Source organism: Lolium rigidum, chromosome 7 (assembly GCF_022539505.1).
Source record: "Lolium rigidum isolate FL_2022 chromosome 7, APGP_CSIRO_Lrig_0.1, whole genome shotgun sequence".
In the NCBI taxonomy this organism is placed as follows: Eukaryota; Viridiplantae; Streptophyta; class Magnoliopsida; order Poales; family Poaceae; genus Lolium; species Lolium rigidum.
Genome location: NC_061514.1, coordinates 168,017,332 through 168,037,479, shown reverse-complemented (window position 1 = coordinate 168,037,479; position 20,148 = coordinate 168,017,332). Strand labels below are relative to the sequence as shown.

At 46.8% G+C, this 20,148-nt stretch overlaps 3 protein-coding genes and 1 non-coding gene across 4 annotated transcripts; 2 read left to right on the top strand and 2 right to left on the bottom strand.

Moving 5' to 3' along the window:
• Positions 1-1,162: 1,162 nt before the first annotated feature.
• LOC124676639 (probable transcription factor At1g44810) lies at positions 1,163-5,326 on the top strand. The gene is made up of 2 exons (XM_047212681.1): positions 1,163-2,162; positions 4,949-5,326. The coding sequence occupies exon 1, from the start codon at positions 1,369-1,371 to the stop codon at positions 2,158-2,160; it is 792 nt and encodes a 263-aa protein (XP_047068637.1). The 5' UTR covers positions 1,163-1,368; the 3' UTR covers positions 2,161-2,162; positions 4,949-5,326.
• Positions 5,327-6,445: 1,119 nt separating this feature from the next.
• On the top strand, positions 6,446-6,518 carry TRNAR-ACG. Its single transcript has one exon. It is a non-coding gene; the product is annotated as a tRNA-Arg (tRNA).
• A 5,433-nt stretch (positions 6,519-11,951) lies between these two features.
• LOC124672261 lies at positions 11,952-12,866 on the bottom strand. The gene is made up of 2 exons (XM_047208521.1): positions 12,614-12,866; positions 11,952-12,462 (listed from the first exon to the last, which is right to left on the bottom strand). The coding sequence occupies exons 1-2, from the start codon at positions 12,714-12,716 to the stop codon at positions 11,954-11,956; spliced, it is 612 nt and encodes a 203-aa protein (XP_047064477.1). The 5' UTR covers positions 12,717-12,866; the 3' UTR covers positions 11,952-11,953.
• A 2,552-nt stretch (positions 12,867-15,418) lies between these two features.
• LOC124669213 (probable protein phosphatase 2C 38) lies at positions 15,419-19,804 on the bottom strand. Its single transcript, XM_047205877.1, has 5 exons — positions 19,100-19,804; positions 17,380-17,754; positions 17,162-17,279; positions 16,204-16,427; positions 15,419-16,081 (listed from the first exon to the last, which is right to left on the bottom strand). The coding sequence occupies exons 1-5, from the start codon at positions 19,559-19,561 to the stop codon at positions 15,704-15,706; spliced, it is 1,557 nt and encodes a 518-aa protein (XP_047061833.1). The 5' UTR covers positions 19,562-19,804; the 3' UTR covers positions 15,419-15,703.
• Between the last annotated feature and the right edge of the window lie 344 nt (positions 19,805-20,148).

The following is a 20,148-nucleotide window of genomic DNA, read 5'->3' as shown; positions in this document are numbered from 1 at the left end:
GTTCTGCATGTGGTTCCTCCTTAACTTAACCTTTCGCTTCAATGTCAAGGGGGTCCTACTTTTTGCCACGTCGATAGATACACACCAGTTTCTGGACTCAGTGACCGTAGAAAACACACTTGTCGTCTTTAGTGATAGTAACATGGTATTCTGAATGTACGGTGACCACGCGACAAGTTCAAGAACTATTCATGCATTTTACTCCAGGGAAGTACATCAATTTTTGAACTCATCCTCATGACCTCACAGAGTGACCTAAAGGTCAGCAGCTAAACATGTTTGAGCTAGCAACATTTTTACGCTGATCACCTTGAGTTGAATGACCTGAAAATATGGAAGATCATTCACCATCATATGCACGTACACGTAAGAGAACTTTGATCCAACAAGATAAGATAATTTCGTCGTACCTGGTCTAATTCTGAATCAATATGGTAGGCTGAAGAGGTACTCTCCAAAAAAAAAAGATTTAGACCTCTGTCCATAAAATGCTAAAAGTTTATTTAAATTTGAATGTATCTAGTCACGATTTAGTGTATAGATACATTTAAATTTGAATAAATCTTTAGCATCTACTCTCTCCGTTCTTTTTTAATTGACTCAAATTTAGTACAAAGTTGTACTAAATCTGAGTCAATTAAAAGAGAACGGAGGGAGTATTTACGAGGGAGTAGTTTATTTAGATTTAGATGAGAAAAACAAGGCGGAGGAGTGGTGATAGTGGGACCCGTGCGACGCTTGGAAAGCCCCGTTCCCGCTTGACTTTGACCAGGAGACAGTCCCGATTCCAGAATCCAACACATCCACTTTCACTCCAGGCCGACCCACCGTCTCCTCTCCGTCCGCCGCCGCCGCCGCCGATCCCCTCTTCCCATGGCCCAGAAGCGTGCCGCCCGGCGCGGTCGCAGAACCGTCTCTTCTGGATCGGTGGAGTTGGGGCACAATGGGGCCAAGGAACCCTCGCCGGAGGGTGTTGAGGGCTCCCAGTCCGATTGTGTCAGGGAGGGAAGTGAATCGACGGACGAGGAGACCGCCATTCGAGCGTTAGAGGAGGAGGAGGAGAAGGAAAGCGAAGAGGAGGAGAAGGTAAGCGAAGAGGAGGAGGAGGAGGAGGAAGAAAGCGAAGAGGAGGAGGAGGAGGAGGAGGAGGATAGCAAAGAGGAATGGACGGCGGCGCCGGATCCATATCTCCAGCTCAAGAGGAAAAGGGCATCGGGCAGGGTCACTAGGTCGCAGCAGCGAAAGGTGCCGGCGCCCGCACAGCAACGACGCAAGGAAGGGGAGCAACCTAGCGAGTCCAAGAAGCCCGATTCAAAGAAAATCACTCGGGCTCGGGCGGCATTGCAGCAACAGCTTAGCCAGTCGGAGATGCCCAAGTCAAAGAAAATCACTCGATCTCGGGCGCCATTGCAGCAACAGCTTAGCCAGTCGGAGATGCCCAAGTCAAAGAAACTCACTCCGGCGCCGGTACAGCAGCAAGGCGAGGAAAGACCACAGCCTAGCGGGTCGGAGATGCCCAAGTCAAAGAGAATCCGGCGTACATGGACTCCCAGTGACGAGGTTCAGATTCTCACGGCGCTCCTCGAGCACCGCCGCGAGCAGGGGAAGCTGCCAGAGCCGGATAACAACGACTTCTTCGACTCCGTCGCGGAACGCCTCGAGGACAAGAGCTGCACTCGTTCCTCTATCAAGGATAAAGTGCGTAGTCTGATGCGCCGCTACAAATCCTACGTTGCACCTACTACTGACCATGAGCACCGCCTTGCGGATCTGTCCAGCAGTATCTGGGGAGACCTGCCTGCGACCCACGCTGCCAACACCAACAATGGTGATGGCGAACGGGATGAGGGAGAGCACGCCATGGCTGAGGCCGAGAATAGTAGTGGCCAGACTGTGGACAAGAGCTTCCAGGAAATGTGTAAGATGTATCCTCTTCTTGGGCAGGAGGTGAAGCGGCTCGCGGGGGTACAACCTGCCCTCAGAACCTCCTTCACTGGATTAGATGGCAACAAGGCGCTCTTAATGGAGAAGAAACTGGATAAACTCAAATGGAAAGAGTTGAAGATCCAGGCCGAGATGGAAGCCAAGGTAGAAGCACCAAAGGCAAGGGTTAGGAAGGAGCTTGTCAACTTTCTGTCGGAAGTTTCCAAGAATGTATGAAGGTATGAGGCATGGTGTTCATTAAGTTCCTTTTATTCTTGTTTGGTTCATATACTAATATATATGTCCCATGTGAGGATCAGCCTTTATTCCTCAAATGTGGTGCACGATAGCTCTCAACATTGAAATAGAAAACAATGCGATCTTAAACAGTGCATGGCATGAAATTGGTAATCAAGAATAGATTTGGTACTTGTATAGGTAAATCTGTGGTATAGGAAAGTTGTGTTGGGTAACAATAGGAATAAGATGAAGATAGTTGCTGAACAAATTTCCCATTTTAACCCAAAACAGGCTAACAATAACAAAGACATATATGTCTCTATGTTCTCTTTTTAATACCACCTGAAAGGATGTTCCTGCCTACCACCTTTCTTGGTTATGCTCTCCTTTTAACACCAGCTATAATTGTTCCCCTGCTTTGGTGTGTTTGTTGCTATATTCCCTGCTTGGTACTTAGGTTTAAATGGACTCAGGTGTTTCCCAAGGCTTGACCTTTTGATGCCTCTAAAACCTCCAAGAAACGGGAGGGGACAAACTTGTTGACAAAATTGGCAGAACCTTATCAGTAGCTCCTTAATCTTGGTGATCTTGAATAGTCAATTGGAATTGACACTGAATAAATTTTGAGATGCAAAGTTCCCTAGGTTTCCAGTTTACTAACTGTATCAATTGTAGGACTTGTTCTATGCTTGGTATTGATGTTTGATCTAGAAATTATATTGCTTGGATGTCTTTGCCTAGAGGTATTTCCCATTTTTTGTAGCAGGCTAGGGACACGGAAGAGTAGAAAGAAGATTTTAAGTCGATTGAATGTATTCAGTTGAAGTGTGGGTCTGACACAGTTGTATAGTATCTCCACTTGTGTCCTGGAGGTCCTGGGTTCAAATATATTTAATTTGCCAATTATTAAGAAAAGATAAGGTTACCTGGGGAGAACAGCCAGGAAAGAGCACACCTTATTGGAGTGACTCGATCAATGTCAAGTGCTGATTCAGAAACTACAAATGGGAAGGAAAAGACCAACATAACTTAAATTACATGCAATGTTTGACATCAAGGAGACTAAACGACATCCAAAGACAATAGATGAGTAGTAGCATGTCGTAACTACGACCCACTATTTGCATATGCCATTTTTTTTAAATTTTTTTCTAAAGATATATGAACAGTAGTACTTTTCATTGTCTTTTAATTCCGAGTCAGTCTGACAGATGAAAAGTGATTTTGGGTGATCTTTTTAATATAGATTAATTTCCTAGACCATCATTGTTTGAAAATTTTCTTGTATGCCTAGTGTTAATTGGCTAGGATTGTGAATGCGAATGTGGAAGCGAGTATTCATGTTTTGGCCACTGTCATAGCATCGCTTTTTGAACATGCATTAGAAATGTGAGTATAGGACATGAAGCTGAAGGGATCAAAATACTAAGATCAAAGATAAAAGATCATTAAGTGAAATTCTCAAACACAAACTATTGATGTTTCCCTACAAAGATCATTGTAGTGGAAAGAATACTGTGTTCAAGATAAGCTAGATCGATGGATCTAAAAAAAAATGCAATTATATTGACATCATGAATTAACATCTTTGGGCTGTTTCTTTGTCTTACAGTTGGATTACTTGATCCTAATAGAGAAAATACTGCGAGATGATTATTTATTATCATGACAATGTTTGCTAAGATAAACTTTGTATGCATCATTATGTCGCATGAAGACGTCAACCTGTAAATATGTAGAATGAATGGGCTAATGTTTGTGCCAATCAGATAAGATATCTGTTGACATTTTTCAGTCAATGGTTAATATGTGGCAGCTATGATTAGGAAGATTGATTGCGCTTTCCTTTTTCAAAGAGAATATGGTAACGGACAGTTGCACATTAAGAGTTCTCGGAACTACAGCTTGGCCCCCACTTGTCTGTTACAAGACGATTTGTTGTCGATCATACCTCCTAGGTTATGCATGTCACATGTGCACTTTGCATGCATAACAGCATAAGCTGCACATTCGTCAGGCAATGGGACACCTCCAGGCAAGGTGTTCTAGTTTGTCTCATATGCATAATCTACTACATGAAACTGATTTACATATTTTTCTTCTTTAGCATCAGATAATTGTATACTTTAAAGCATTATTCCCCCTTACCAACAGTGTAGCATGTCTTTTTTATATCTGAGTGGGTTCTGATATCTTCACATTCAGTTACTTAATCAAAACTATACTACTTGCTTATCTTCTTGTTTGTTTTAGACGCATGTCTTTAAATTTTATCCTTGCATAGCATCAGATGATTGTGACAACGTGTAGGCATGGTAATCCTCTGTGTTTTAAACTACTATCGTGACTGTCGAACTTGCCTGAACAACTGAACATCCCTGTTGATAATATGGTGAAGATCCTTAGTTTGTTATATTCTACAGATGTTACTATCTCAAGTTAATGTGGGATCCTGCAAGGAGCCTCTAATTAGCATACACAATATTTGACTTGGTTTACTTAAAGTTACAGTATGTTTCTTCATAATAAGGTAAAGCTAGTATAATTTGTGTGAAGATATCTTTGAACTTGACCAAATCGGAAACCATCAGTTTTGCATTGATTCCACATGAACATAGAATGGTTAAGTGGTATTTTTAGAGGCAGCAAAAGTGTTACTTTATTGTTTTTTCTCGCCTGAAACAATTATACAAGTTTGTAAAGTTTAGTGCCAATCGAAGCCTTAATGTATTTGCATAGTTTATGCTTGCATTTTACTCACATCTTTTTTTTTTGTATCTAACAGCAGGTGATCAAGCTAGGATTTTACTGCTCCAGAGTTCACTCCATTCTGAATAGGCTTATGGTGAAGAGGTCATGGAGGACGCGCTGGCAGACTCGTTAGTAAGTCACTAGAGTCGAGCACGTGAGTAGTCTACGTTAGTTGGTAGTGTATTAACATAGTTAAACCTTTTGGCGTTGGGATTTTGCTGAAGTGTCGGGCGGAAAATCAAGGCATGCAGTAATGAAGTGTTCTGAGACGTTTCTCGTTTGCCCTTTGGTAAGATTTGACGACAGTGTTTGCTGGTGAAAAGAGAGTGGACCGTTATGTAGCAGTGGTAGTCAAGGGAGCATTCTGGTACAATATCATGTCTATGCAATGATGATTTGATAATGTCATGCCGGATCGGAATGTCCCACATATGGGCCAATTTGTCTCTTCTGCTGGTTTCCCTGGTGTTGCCATGTTTTCGGTCTCTGCTGATAGAATAGATTGCTTTACCCAACCTGGAAGCTGATTTGGACAGGTATTCTGTCGATGCTTCTTCATATATACAGTGTAAAAAGAGATTTGAGCTTTTCGAGTTAGAGCATCTTCACCGGCACTTCCCAAATAGGTGCCGACAGGGACCTTGGCACAGCCGTATGGGGAACGCTGGCACTGCATCCTCTATTTGGGGATGTTGTTCCCACACTAGCGTCCCCCATACGGCGGTCCCAAAAACTTCTCTTTTTTTACAATATTTTGAAACAATATATCAATCACATAAATTACTCATACAATATTTTGATTATTCATACAATTACACAAATATAAAATAAATTATTCATACAATCACACAAATAAAAATTAAATTATTCATACAATAATTTAAATTAAATCATGCATTGTTGACGGTTCCTCTCCTCATTCACAAATGTGCAGCTAGATTTGCTGAACACCCGCATCTCGAATTTCCTGATATATGTGAAGGAAAGCCAACGGCTGAGGGGGTGGTGGCCGTGTCGATGGACGGCGGTTCCTGGACAGACGACGATGTCTATTGCAAGCAGGAGGGCGCAACGGCGACAATGGCGATGGCGATCTAGAGAGGTGGGAGTCGGCTCAGGCGTGGGTGGGAGGTGGGAAAAACGGTGCGTCTAGCTGCTAGACGGAGCCAACGCGCGGTTTTTGGCGTGCCGCAAGGCACCAACGCGCCCAATCCACGCCCTCTATGAAGGGCCGGCACGAGGTTGCCGACACTTTTATTGGGCTCGAAAACTAGCCGGCGCTTTTCAGACTCATCGGTGTGAACCATTTTTTACCATAGCCCCCAAAACGCTATCGAAGGCTGCTATGAGGCTCCCCGGTGGAGGTCTCTAAGGAACATAGACGCACAATATGGGCGGCATCTTATTGCTGTATAAAGCGCACAATATGCTTCCAATTGGAAGTCGTAATGAGAATTAGACAAAATGGGTAGAATGAGGCTATCTTACAGTATGTTATTATAAAAGACAAATGTGAAATATTAGCATGAAAGACTCCGTGGCCCAATGGATAAGGCGCTGGTCTACGAAACCAGAGATTCTGGGTTCGATCCCCAGCGGAGTCGGTTGGCCTTTTTCCTGAAATGACGACTTAGTTTGTTTTATAGTTTTTGTTTTCATATATGAGTTCAGACAGTGGTGTATTCGCTCAGCTTATATGAGTTACTGCAGCTCAATTTATCTTCAGGGTGTCATTTTCTCTGTAGCTCATGTTATATTCAGAGTATAATTATCTTGCACTCTTACTGCCTCTACATGTTTGCAGCTAAACCTTCAAGTTATTCCTCAAATTCTCAGGTTACTGCTTGAAGTGTTTTTTCTCAAAATTCTACTGGATTGGCCTTACTTTAGAATTCTAAAAAAATCTGTACACTCAACTTTGCCTGATGGTTTATATCAGCGGTAAACTTTCTCCCTTCTGCCTGATGTTTTACCACCGAATTCAGTGAACTTTCTCACTCTTCATGCAAAGTTGTAAAGCACATTATGACTGAACTCAGTTACAAACTTGCAATAGCGAGGCAAGCCAAGTGATTGAACAGTAGGCAATGTGCCAGATAGTATTATATACAGTAGAAGAGAGAAATTTGGTTTCATTCATATTGCTGCACATAATATGCACCGTCCCCTTTTACACTGAAGTTTTCAGTTCAGTGAGTTCACAGTTTTGGACCTCTCTTTTGCGCAAACAAAATAGATAAATATTGATACTGGTTATGCCCAACCGAGTAATATGAGTTAACCTGTTTACTAAAGGTCGACGTACTTGAGCTTATAATGTGGACTGAGATTGAGAGAATTAATATCTTCATCACTGGGCACTTGCACGGTTCCAGCACCATAGAAGATGCCCGCTTCTTATAGGTAGAATCCTAAACGTGTGCTGGCTGTAGCCAGTATGGATTCAGAACTTAACCTCTCCCTTTTTAGTAAACTTTCTCCTTTTTTGTGTAGCATCAGAAATTCAAAGTGCTGTCATTGCAATATGACATGTCTATTGCATCTGACCAGACAGCGTGGGCTGCATCTTTCTCTGCTTCCTTTTCTTAGTTATTAAGCTGTCAGGGTTCAGTTGTGGGCTTTACTATCACCGGACGAACAGCGGGATGCTATGGGTACTGGATGCACACGGCTTCAGATGGTCGCTCAGAATATCTTGTGCCAGGCTCTTGTATCAATTTTGGGCGATGCCTGAGATGTTTTAAATTTTGTACTCGTAACTCTTTTTAATAAAAGTCCGTGTGCATCATCATGATGCAGAAGCCGGGATTTTATTCCCCATTTTGAAAAAAAAAAGTTATTAAGCTGTCTTAAAGTGTAGCATGTTTTTTTCTTCTAACAATGTCTAGGAACAATTTAATCTGAACTACTATGTCCATTTTGTAGGAGGGTACCTTGGGCCATTGAGACTATCTCAGATGACAACACCGACCATTCAGGCCACAACACTTGCCTGTTTGGTGCAATTCCATCTTCTTTGAAGTTGTCTCGCGAGCAAAACAAACTTGGAAAAGGGTTTCCAGTGAAGATCATATTCTTCCTGATAGGATTTGATTGTGCCACAGCACTTTCTTCCGTCGTTGGACAAACAGGTCACTGGAACATCCTCTTGGCTTTTCGCTCTACTCCAAAGATGGTGTACAAAAGCGATAGTGTTTACATATTAATGATGTACCATGTGCAATCAATATAACCACATGTTGCTCGAGGTTGTAGTCGTATATTCTCTAAGGGCATCTCCAACCGAGCGACCCAAACGGATGCGTTGGGCCGTCCGTTTTGGGCTGTTTGGGTGGCCGAGCGGACACGCGGACAGCGGCCCGCATCCGCGTGTCCGGTTGGGTCGCACGCTGCGCCCAATGCGGCCACCCAAAAAGACACCACGTGGTTCGTCTTTCTTGCGCGGCACTGCGCCATGGCAGGCCTCGACGGGACAGCAATGGTGGGCGGTGGAAGCGTGGGAAAGTTCCCGCGCGCACCAAGGTTCCCGCGCGCGAAAAGGCCATTGGCGCGCGCTCGCGCCCAAGTTTCCCGCCAGGCCGCCGGCTATAAAAGACGACGGCGGTCTCACAGACCGCATCACACCCGCTCCACCGTCCTCTCCCCCTCCACATTCTCCGGCGCCCTCTCCATCGCCATGCCCCGCACCCTGCAGGCCACGTGGGACAAGCTCTCCCTCGCAGCCCGGGCCAGGTTCCCGCGGACGGAGGAGGAGGAGCGTGCGGACGCGCGCTGGGTCGCCGACAACGAGGCGCTCCGCGTCGCTGCCGAGGCGGCAACGAAGAAGGAAGAGGACGCGGAGATATGGTGGAGGCGGCCGCGGACGGCTGTCACGAGACCGAGGACGGCTGGTACGAGGCCGCGGAGGAGGGGGCGGCCGCTGAGGAGGAGCCCGTTGACGAGGAGGACCTCGCGCTGGCGAACATCAACGCCGCCATCGAGGAGCGTCTCGCCGACCTCACGCGCGTGACGAAGGAGCACGAGGCCACCTGCCGGGCCGGCCGCCGCCGATTAGGCGACCTCCTGGCCAGAAGAACGAGCTGCTCGCTATGCAAGCAGCCCGTCACCTCATCCAGATGCCCTCGCCCGAGCGGCGCGCCTGGGAGGCTGCTGCGTCGGCGGAGCGCGGCCGGCAAGAGCGCATGCGGCGCGGAAGGAGAACCATGAGGCCCAGGCCGCCGGCCGCGTCCGCCCGGAGGCGCGCACCGCTGTGGAACGCGCCGCCCTGCAGGAGCTGGAGCTATGCGGGAAGCGGATGGTGCCGCTGCAGGACGCGGAGCGCGAGCGCGCCCGAGGCGCGCGGACGGAAAGGAGGAGGATGAAGGCCTCCGCCGCGCCACCCATCTCGTAAGCTGGAGTGGAATCCTCACGCGTACAGGCCGCCCGCGTCGAGTGAAATCCACGGCCCCGACGGCGAGGAGTCGCTGGCGAGGCCGCCGGCCCCGTACGTATTAGGATAGAAGTAGTAGATTAAAAAAATGTAATGGGTACTTTTTAATGAAGAAAAAATATTTATGTCTATGACACGCGGGCCAGGGGCGGACGCAAGCGGCCAGCCATCGGCGTCCGCGGCCACGTAAACTCGTCCCAGATTTGGGCCGGGTTTGGATCGTTCCGGACGCCGCGGCCATCCATTTTAGGGATGGGTCCGCGAGCTCGCCCGGGTTTTTGTCCGGCTGGACCCATCCGAACGCGCGGGCACGGGATGGGTCGCCGCGTTGGAGATGCCCTAAGGGTGCTACTATGTAAACAATATGTAAAGAATAATTGCAGATATCTTATATGTATATCTTTTTTTACCTTGAAAAACACCTACAATGTTTTACAAGTTGTAACAATTCGTGTAGTTTTTATTGAAAGGGCAACATTCAGATGCTGTCAATGTCTTCCGAAATAATCTGATGTCAACTAGGCAGAGCATTAGTATTTTCGTAATTTATGTATTTTGAACTTATTTGGATTTATCTTTTACGGACCTGTCTTCAGAAACCAATCTTAGATTTATTTAGTAGTATGAGCCTTTACAGAATAGCAGTATTTTAGAACTTCTTCAGATTTTTCTTTTAGGACATCCTCTACTTGGTAGAGGTTATTCCTCACACGCTCTTGGCAATACAGCGACTACCTTTGGACGTTTCTAATCGATGCGATCCAAACTGTTTTTTATGAAGGATGCTAGCTGAAGACGACATTTAATCCGAACAGGAGGGAGTATCATAGAGAGGCTAGCTGAATCTCTTTCACAGCCTCTCCACTTGCACGGTGTGCGCCCAGGCCCCTTGAGGAACATATAAGCAACCTGAGACAACCATCAGATATATCATTGAACAGAAACAATACTTGACCACAAACTGAACTTTTTTTTTTCAGGAACGCGCGAGAAAGCACGCCTCCTGGGGAGTTATACATTTGTGTATTGATAAGACCGTTCACAATTTCTTGAAGCTCGATCTCCCCCCCAGATGAACCATATAGCCAAGAGAAACCATGAACCAGAATAGAAGAGCTTGCCCCACCCATGAGTAAATATTTCATAGTAGCCTCATTAGACCAAAGAGAATTGAAAAGAAGAGGTTATTTCTAGATGGCCAGCAAGATGCAAAGCTAATATGAAGGATCATTGGCAAGATGTATCCCAATCCTTTAGAAAGTATTTGAGAGGTTGGAATGTTAATGAGTACAGTGATGCCGTAAAAGCAATCTTATTAGAAGCAAGCATAGAGGTAACTGACAAAAAAGCTGAGGAACATGACCATTTAGGAATGGACATTCAGATATGAGGAAGAACCAAATGCAAACTCCACACTTACATCACAACACAGGTGGCCAAGGCCAAAGAAGAAAAACAAACTCCTCACAGAAACCCCACAAGTTTCCACCTATGCGCTTCCTCGACATTCGCGTCGAGAAGAAGAGCCTCCGACCTAGATTTGTTCTTGAAGATCCTATTGTTTCGCTCAATCCAAATCGACCTAAGAACCAACAAGAAGAGGGAGCGCGCTTGAGGCTTCAGCTTGGTCGGCCAGGACTCAAGCACACGCGGCCACCACTCGAGGAGGCCATCCACATTGGTCGGGAGAAGAGAAGGACTCAAACACAAACTGAACTTACAAGTACACTTTCTTACACTCTGGCCGGCATCATGTCACGTGAAACTATCAACCGTCCTACATTATGTACCACATCTTTTTTCCAACAAATATTCAGAAACACACTGATCTTCTCCTGCAGTGGTAAGCCACGGGCGCGGCGTGCCGCCGCGCCTACCTTCCTAGTACTTTTTTTTTGCGGGAAATAAGATATATTAATCAAGAAAATGGGATCCATCATGATTACAAACTAAGCGAGCTTCTTCTGGAGCTGAACGTGGCCAGACTCTAGTACGTACATGAATTTAAACGACCAAAGCGAGCCAAGCAGTGACTCACTCCATTAAGAGTTCTATTAACATGAAAAAGAGGGGAAGCAATTCCATGGTCACAGGGATTATATTGTGAAACCCACATTACACTGGGCACCACCCCCTACCGGTTGGTGTAAGCTCAACACAGATGGGTCTTACGTTGTTGACGGAGGAGCTGGTGCCAGAATGATTGTTCGTGATGAAAATGGTGATATAATTTTCTCTGCATGTCGACATCTTCTCTCATGTAGAGATCCATTGGAAGCTCAACTGTGTGCAATATTGGAGGGTTTATCGTTGTCACTACAAGGGTTTAGGATTTGATTTACACGGCAGCGAGATCAGAGGATTTGCAGCCTGCTCGCTTGCTTATATGATCATTTTGGTACATACCACACATTAAGCAGTCACAATCACGAATTTAGTGGCTGCGGTACTTTATGATAAGTACAATTAGTCAATTCACTTGCTTGCACATCGGTTAGCCATGTCGCCAATCAGTAAATTCATCACATTTTGGTTTATCTCCGCTGGCCTGCTTTGACGTCGAGAAGCCAAAGTGCCAAACAGCATGCAGATACACTGCACTGTCTCAGCTCATGCCCCGAAGCTGTACCTGACATAGATGCCAAGGCTAAACAGGACGAGCACCGCGCTGACCACGGTGGTCAGCAGCTTCCTACGCTCCAGGAGGTAGCTGTAGCCGCGGCCTGACGCCGGCGCAGCGAGCGCTTCCATTCCTCCGACGGCGCCGGCGCCATGGTCAAGGCGGCCACCATCTTTCACCACACGCTCCTCCTCCGGCTGTTTCTGCGCGTTCTCGTCTTCCTTCTTGTCTCCTCCTCGAGCGTCTCGAATGCTGGCAGCGGGCTCCGGCAGCTTGCCGCCAACCGCGGCTGCAGGCCCGGCCTTGATCCCGGGCATGGTTACCCGCACGACGCCTCCCTCGAACTTGGCGTGGATGCCCTTGACGTCGCAGCCGTCGGGCACCCTGAACTCGAGCCGGAAGCGGCTCCAGCGGTTGCCTGCGACGGCGCGCTCGCCGCGCACGACCACCAGCCCGTGGCTCCGGACCAGCTGCACCCTGATGTGCTCCTTCTTGTACCCTGCATCACATCAAGGCAGTACAGTCTCCATAAATAATCGGCACGCACGGGAAAAATCTCAAGCACGCTGATAGCACGCGCGACCAAGACTGGTTAATCTGAGGGAGGAAGACGTGGAAGAAGAGGAGGAAATGAGAAGTGTATTGCGTGCCTGCGGCGGAGAGGTCGACGGTGAGAGTGTGGGTCGCCGGCTCGGTGACCATGTTGTGCGGAGGCACGAAGTCCTCGTACGCTCGGCCGGTGGTGGCATCCATGGCGTCTCTTCGGTTGGTTTGAGGGCGCTGCTGCTTGATTCAGATGGACAGGGCTCTCGGGTTGGTTTGAGGGCGCTGCTCTTGATTCAGATAGACAGGGCACTATGGCAGCAGTAATAGCTTGGTTGGCGCGCGCCTTGGCTTGCTGAGATGGAAGTTAACCTCATCGGAAGGGCTATGAGCCTATGCACATTTATATACCCTTGGGTCGTTGGAGTTGTCGTGTCCTGAGACACGAAGAGGAAGAATCTCCTTTGGCGTAGGGAATGAAGTTAGGAGAACACAGATAGGAGATCGAATGTGATACCTTGTTTGGAGATTGTGAAGATTCTAGGAAGAGATAAAGATTTTGTTAAAAGTCTGTCAAACTTGTATTACTCATGTTAAACGTTGTCAGAATTGTAGCAGCCATTTCATGACCCCGTATGCGAGGGGACAATCCCATCTGGCTGTGTGGCTTAGCTTTGTCCCAGATTGTAACCCTTGATTTTTGAGTGATACAAGTTCCCACTCGCAAAAAAAAAAAAACGCCTGGAGGGATGGAACGGGAGAGAATGAGAGATGCAGCTTTTGTAGACAGACTGAGTTAGGGGGGAACGCAGTCGAAAACTCATTTTTAAAGGCAACTGTATGTGTAGGAGTGCCATCTACCACAGATTAGCTTTGAAATTGGTGAGACTACTTCTGTCCTTTTTGACAAAACTGAAACATAATTGAAACAGATTTGAATAGTAGAAAACGTTTCACAAGTTTCATAAACACGTGAGCAACATTTATGAAACTTTGTAAAACATACTTTCAATAGTAAATATTTTTTCACAAGTTTCAGATATGTTTCATAAATTTTAGACATATTTCACAAATTTTTAGAAACTAGGTCAACACATGGGTGACGTCAGCATGACGTCATCACTGTTGTACCTACCGGAGCCGGTAAATTCGCTGCGTCCATTAGCGGGCCGGTGCCCGTAGAGGAGTCCTGTAGGTTGTCATTGTGATGCCGGCATTTGAGGTGGAGGTGGACGGCACTCGGCTGTTCTGAAAGAGGAGATGGCACGACGCCGGCATTGGTCGACGGAATCAAGCAGGAGACCTCATCCCGACAATGCCTCACCGGCGGCTGCAATTGTCTTGGAGCGACTAGATAATGTGCATTGTGTGCGTCCAGGTTAACTAGGTTACTTTGGTGAAAGTTACATGGGCAAAATTACTAGTGGACTATGTGCGTACATGAAATTTTCATGTTAGTATTTTCTCTCGGCTTCTTCTCTACTTTCGGTTAGCTACTTAGCTTTGAACTAAACCAAACTAGCCGAACTAATTTCGGTCTGGGTCTATTCGGCTTTGGTCTCGGTTTTTTTGGTTTGGTAATTTGGTCTTTGGTTAAAATGCCCACCCCTAGGCCTGGTTGTCTACCTGTATTTTTTGCATGAACAGATGTGGCGATGACAAATCATTTTGCAAAGTGTTTTGGGTTTCTAGGTACTGGATTCCTTGAACTACTCACCTTATGAACCCCGTCGATGCCCGTAGTTTATGAAACTGATTGGCTTATCTACAAAATTTGATTTGTCCCCGAGACGTATTGTCGCTCGAGGCGCTCCCTCCCGAGCGTCTCTGGCGGCACCCTCGACACCCCCAAAACCTAGGCGGCGCTTCCATCCCCCGCCCCCTGGCCACCCCTGCTGCCTCCCCGGTGGTGGTAGAGGCCCCCTCCGCATCGAAGACGGCGGTAGGGATGGCGGTGTGCTACTGTTGGTTTTCCTCGGGAGTTGGGGGAATGCCGGCGGAAGCGCAGGGCGGCACGGCTGTTCGGGCCGGGGCATGAGGCCCTCCGGCGGGGCAGCAGTGAGGAGGTGATGGTGCGCCCTCTGCACGTCTTTGACGAGCATGGCGGCGAGCTAGGTCGTCGGGCCAAGATCTGGGCTGCGGGGCCGATCTGGCTAGATGAGTCCAGCTACGACCGGGTTGGAGTTATCTAGTGGTTCCTCGGATCGCCGGTACCCGCAGCCTTGCGCTTGGATTGCCTCCTTCCTCTCTTGTCACTCCGGCATGGAGGGACTGGCGGCGTGGGGGCCTGCTAGTCTCGCGAATAATGGCGGTGGTCTTAGGATTCCTCCTATCGCCAAGATGATGATCTGCTGGTGCTTGTAGTAATCAAGACAAATAGGTAAGAACAAACTACTAGCGCTGTGGTTGGCTGGTTGGATGCTGTGAAATCTAGAACTGAATTAAGGGAAAACCTATTCAATGATGCAAATAGGATATGTTTTGCACTCATTTTTCTCACATCAAGCAAAATTATAAATGATGGCAAAGGCTGCGGCACGCGCAGACAGAAGCGGTGCGGCCTCGCGTCCGCTGCCAAGCGGACCCATGACGACCAGGCGTGAACACACAATTTGCGGCACAAATTTAGATCATGTTTGCGTCCCTGTGGACAGCCTAACCAGTTTACGTCAAGCAGGGTGCGAACCCATTTTTTCGATCCTACGATGGCAAACGGATGTTTGTGATGTTTGTGACTGGCCACTGGAGATGCCCTAACCTCCAAATATTCTGAAACAGGCTCCTGATTTTTCAACGTTGCCAAGGCAACTACGACATCAGTTTGGCAAATTAGGTGAGATTAGCCCTTAATCATGACCGTCAGTGTGCTTTGGATAACGTGCAAAAAAAAGTCTCGGAAAGCACAGAAGCAATACCCACCACAAAAACTTGGTTCCATGAACAGGCCAAAAGGCAGTGGCATACATGAATCTGGCAACGCCGTCAACAGCGGACAGACCACAAACATTACTTTACAAAAATAACAAATCACGACCTATAACTGATTTGCTATTAATTTACAAAAACAAAATCGTGGTATATACACTGACACACTGCAAATCAAACTGGCACCAGTCTTCGCATCAACATTGAGCAGTGTAAGCACAATAAACCACACAACTCTTCAACGAACTGAAGTCATTTGTTCGCAAGGAAGCTCAATCTTTCATGCTATCGTTTGCAGCTGAAGTAGGCTTCGGCAAATTTGTTGAAGCGATAGGCGTTGAGTCACCATTAAGGACCATTGAGGAAACAAGCTCGGCAGGTACCACACTGCTTGGTTTGACAGACAAGGAATGCTTACCACTGACCGGTTCTGCATCATTTGCCCAATCCTTGGTTCCCAGGTCACAGGATTTTGTCGCGTCTGTTTTGAAGAATAGACAGACAGCGGCGCAGTCATCAACTTTCGAAGTGGGAAAGCGTGTTCTCCACATACGGTGAGCCGACTGGACAAGAAGTCTGGCTGCTGAGGCCTCTGAAGTGGCTTTGCTGACGATGCTGACAACGTCAGAGTTGGTAAGTACGTCCCACACCTACAGTGAGCAAACAAACTTGATGAGGACATGCCACAAAAAATGATCTTGGCTCACAAAAAATTTCAATCCTGCAAATATAATGCAACAAAGATGTTCAAGTTAACATGTCAGTTGCTCACCCCATCAGTCGCCAACACGATAAACTCATCCTTTTCCGTGATGCGGTGGTACGACACTTCAGGGACAGAAATTACACCATAACTCTTTAGACAAAAGTCTCCAAATGCTCTTGCCATTGCCAACCCTGGTGAGTTGTACTTCGGAAGCCAAACACGAGTAACATCCGGTTCATTTGGGAGAGAAAATACTCTGCCACTTCGTTCCCTGATCCGTGCTGCTTCACCTGCAAACAAATCACTTGCTTGAGTTAGGGAGTATATATTGACAATAACAAATAAAGCTCCGCAGAGAAAACACAAACCAGTACAAAAAAAGGTGAGCATGCATTGTTATCATTATTCAAGTATGAGATTTGAAAGCGTTAACGAATTGCCACAAGCTGTAATCGCAAAAGCCTGCGTAAAGTGCAATGCCTACTCTGTTGTAACAAAGATTGTCCTTTTGGAGCAGACGTGCAAGGTAAAAAAAAATGCTACATGTGGCCGCAGTTTGGAGTACGTCAACCCAATGCTATAAGTTTCAGGAATATATATAGTGCCAACTACAGGTACATGGTTACATTTTTTACTTGTTCCAATTCAAAGTTTGGATAATCAATTTATCTTCCAGAAATTGAATGTGAAAACTATCTAACGCGAAGCTTATGTGTATGTAACAATTCTGACTAGACAACTCAGTCTGACTTTTCACACGCAAAAAGCAAACACAGATGTTTATTTCTAACTATAGCTTCAGAATAAAATTTCCCCGCAAAAAAAGAATATCTAGAATAAATATAAATCATTTTCAGAAAAAGTAATAAATATCAGTATAACTAACATGTGATGAAACTACCAAATGTCATGTAGAAAGTAAAAGGTAGCTAAGAATCCAAAAGCACAGAGATAGAACAAAAAAAATGTCATCATGTTGTAGAATTTTGAATGAACAAATAAGCAGCATGAACATGATACATACTTGGGATGCTTGGCTTGAGATCCACTGTCAACTGAACAGCGGCAAGCTGATTATCTTCATTTCTAGTGGCCAATATAGCTCTAGAATCTCCCAGGTTACCAATTATAAGATCATGCCCCTGTGGAAACAGTTAGAAAAAACAGGTCAGGATAACAAATATCAAGTGAAGCTACACAATAAAGTAAAGGACAAGCATTTTTGCAACAGAAAAAGGGTACCTGCTTGATCACTGTGACTGCTGTGGTTCCACTGAACAAACAATCAATATCTTTATGCAACTTCAGATCCCTGTCCATCACATAAAATGCCCTCAAGAACGAGGTTCTTAATGATGTGAAGATTTCTGGGTACCCTCCATTCTCCACAGTTCCAAGGGCAGCATCAGTATCTTCAACCACAGGTTTTGCGCTACCTCCTTCAGTTGTCCCATTGGTAACAGAGGTATTCGACATCTCTTTGTATTCATCCCTTCCTATATTTGCACTCAACTTCATAGGGAGAATATCTCTGACCCTCTTGGAAACCAAATGGCCTTGTGGTCCATGGCCATCAAAAACACCACAAAAGATGGTGCCATCTTTTGAACCAAAATTCTGCAGGTGAAATGCAGCTTGTCAAATCATCTATATAATGCCCAAAAGGATAATCACTGAATAGGGAAATAGATAGTGCACAATAAGTATATCTACAGCTCACAAGTGTTTCCCACATTTTTGAAAAGTGAAGTGGTAAGGATCAGAAAGCTCATGGGACTCATAGCTAGAGGAAATTTCTTGATTATCAGATTACACATGGTTGGTGTAAAAAGAGTCTAGTTCTATAACTCTATACAAAAAAATCTCTCAAATTCAGTCCCCCTGCATGCTCCTGGGAACAAAACTTACTACTGAACTGTGGGGAAGCTTAGTAGGAAATAACAGCTGATAAAACACAAGGATATGTCAAGTCCAAGTGTTCAAGTCAAGGGGTTTGTTGAGCAGAGAAGATAAGATAAGATAAGATCATCCTTATAAGGAAATACCAGGATCACAATGAGAATCATGTGGAACCCCCACACTAACTTACAGAACTGTGGGGAAGCTTACTAGGAATAACTAACAACTAATAAAACACAAGGATATGTCAAGTCCATGTGTTCAAGTCAAGGGGTTCGTTGAGCAGAGAAGATAAGATCGTCCTTAAAAGGAAATAGCAGAATCACGATGAGAATCATGTGGAACCCCCACACTGATTACAGGTTTCTCTATCAGGAGAACAATAATTGAGCTCGGTTAAACTACCAGCTATAATAAACAACCAGCACTCCGGCCCGCAACATCCAATGGCTATCCATGTGAACCAAAGTAAAAGGAGACAAAATCAAACAGTTTTCTAATCTGGAAGTTGTTGAATCAAACAGGCATTCTACAGAAAGACGCCACATGTACGTCTTGCGTGAAAGTTCAAACTTTGTTTGTCTGTTCCTGTATACAACCTAAGAACGCGTGTATTAAAATTTTGCCCCAATCAGAGAGTTATGTTTCTCCATGCTAGCATCTGGATTGGATCAGGGCCAACAAAATCATGAAAACATCATTTCCATCATACCAAAATATAAGTGTGTAATGCAAGTTTCACATCATTCATTTCAAAGGTACGAGTATGGAATTAACGGAAGATCTGTTTGTTTGGTCCAGCTCAAGCATACACCTACAAAGACATGCATTAAACATTTGCCCTAATCGGACAGCTATGTTTATTCATGTAGATATTATGATTGGCTTAGGTAGAGCAAAATCATGAAAACATCTATTTCATGGTATCAAAATATATACTTGTGGAGCATAGGTGGTAGTACGAGTTTCACATCATACAATGGTAACCATGGATTGGAATGAACTGGAGAAGAGCAAAACGGAAATAAAATAGTGCTGAAGAGCAAGAACTCAATTGGTATACCTTGACGACAACCATGGCGTCCTGGTTCACGCCCTTCTTCCCCTGCATCGTGTACAGCGACGCGGTGGCGCAGGCGCCGTTGCCCGCGACGCGCTCGGCCGCGTCCCCGAGGTCGTGGCGCCTTCCCTCGGCGGGCGCCACGCGCGGCGAGGACCGCTTCCTCCGCAGCGGGCGGGCGGCCCACTTGAACTGCGCGGGCCCAGTGCTCGCGGGGGTCACGCCCATCGCCCGGAGCAGGCAGACGAGGAAATCGACGCAGCAGCCGTCGTCGCCGGCGCCGGCGCCGGCGCCGCCATAGAGCGCGGCCTCCGTGGCCGCGGGCTTGGCGGCGGCGACGCGCGCGGCCACGGCGACCGCCAGCATCCGCTGCTGCTGCGCCTGCGGCTGCTGCTGCGCGCCGCCGCCGCAGCCCGACCTCCGGCGGGTGACCACGGGCCGCCTCCCGGCCGCGACCGCCACCATACGCTCTGTCGGAAAGATTCTTGCTTTTTCGACAAAGGTCAGGATCTTGGCACAGGCGAATCTTGGGCGGCGGATCTTGCGAGGAGGGGAATGGAGAGTTGGTTGGTTTGGTGGGTAGATGAATGGACCTCGGCGCCAAGAACGAGTAGACGCAAGAACTCGTCGCTGCTGCTGCGAGCGGAGGAAGTGGCCGTGGCGGGCACTAAGGTGGCGTGGAACACGGTGAATGGCAACTAGTTTACCAGTTCAATCCTTGATATTTATTCTGTCGCGACGGCGAGAGGGGAGCCAAGAAGACAAGAACAGGAACAGGTGCGCCACCTCGGCGTCGTCTCGTGTGGCCTCCGCGGCGCCTCCGGGGCGTGTGGACCGGAGAGGAGCGGGGGCGGCAATGATCTCCGTGGCGGAAAGGGATAGGAGGACGCAAGTTGGGGGAAGGAGATGACTCGTCGTCGGCTGGTTGGGCTGTCTCGGACGGCGACGGACCACGAGGGACACGTCGCAGAGGGGGTCGGCAGCGGGAAGATGGGCTCGGGAATGGTCGACCACTCTTGCACAGAACACCATCCATGGTAGGATTGGTAGGA

Bases quoted from the DNA above. Each gene is read 5' to 3' on its own strand.
- LOC124672261 (XM_047208521.1), bottom strand. From the start codon at position 12,716: ATGGATGCCACCACCGGCCGAGCGTACGAGGACTTCGTGCCTCCGCAC. The intron at 12,463-12,613 runs GCACGCAATACA...GATGTGATGCAG, and splicing joins CGTCGACCTCTCCGCCGCAG to GGTACAAGAAGGAGCACATC.
- LOC124676639 (XM_047212681.1), top strand. From the start codon at position 1,369: ATGCCCAAGTCAAAGAAAATCACTCGATCTCGGGCGCCATTGCAGCAA.
- LOC124669213 (XM_047205877.1), bottom strand. From the start codon at position 19,561: ATGGTGGCGGTCGCGGCCGGGAGGCGGCCCGTGGTCACCCGCCGGAGG. The intron at 17,280-17,379 runs GTACCCTTTTTC...CTGTTTCCACAG, and splicing joins CAGTCACAGTGATCAAGCAG to GGGCATGATCTTATAATTGG. The intron at 16,082-16,203 runs GTGAGCAACTGA...TGCTCACTGTAG, and splicing joins TCGTGTTGGCGACTGATGGG to GTGTGGGACGTACTTACCAA.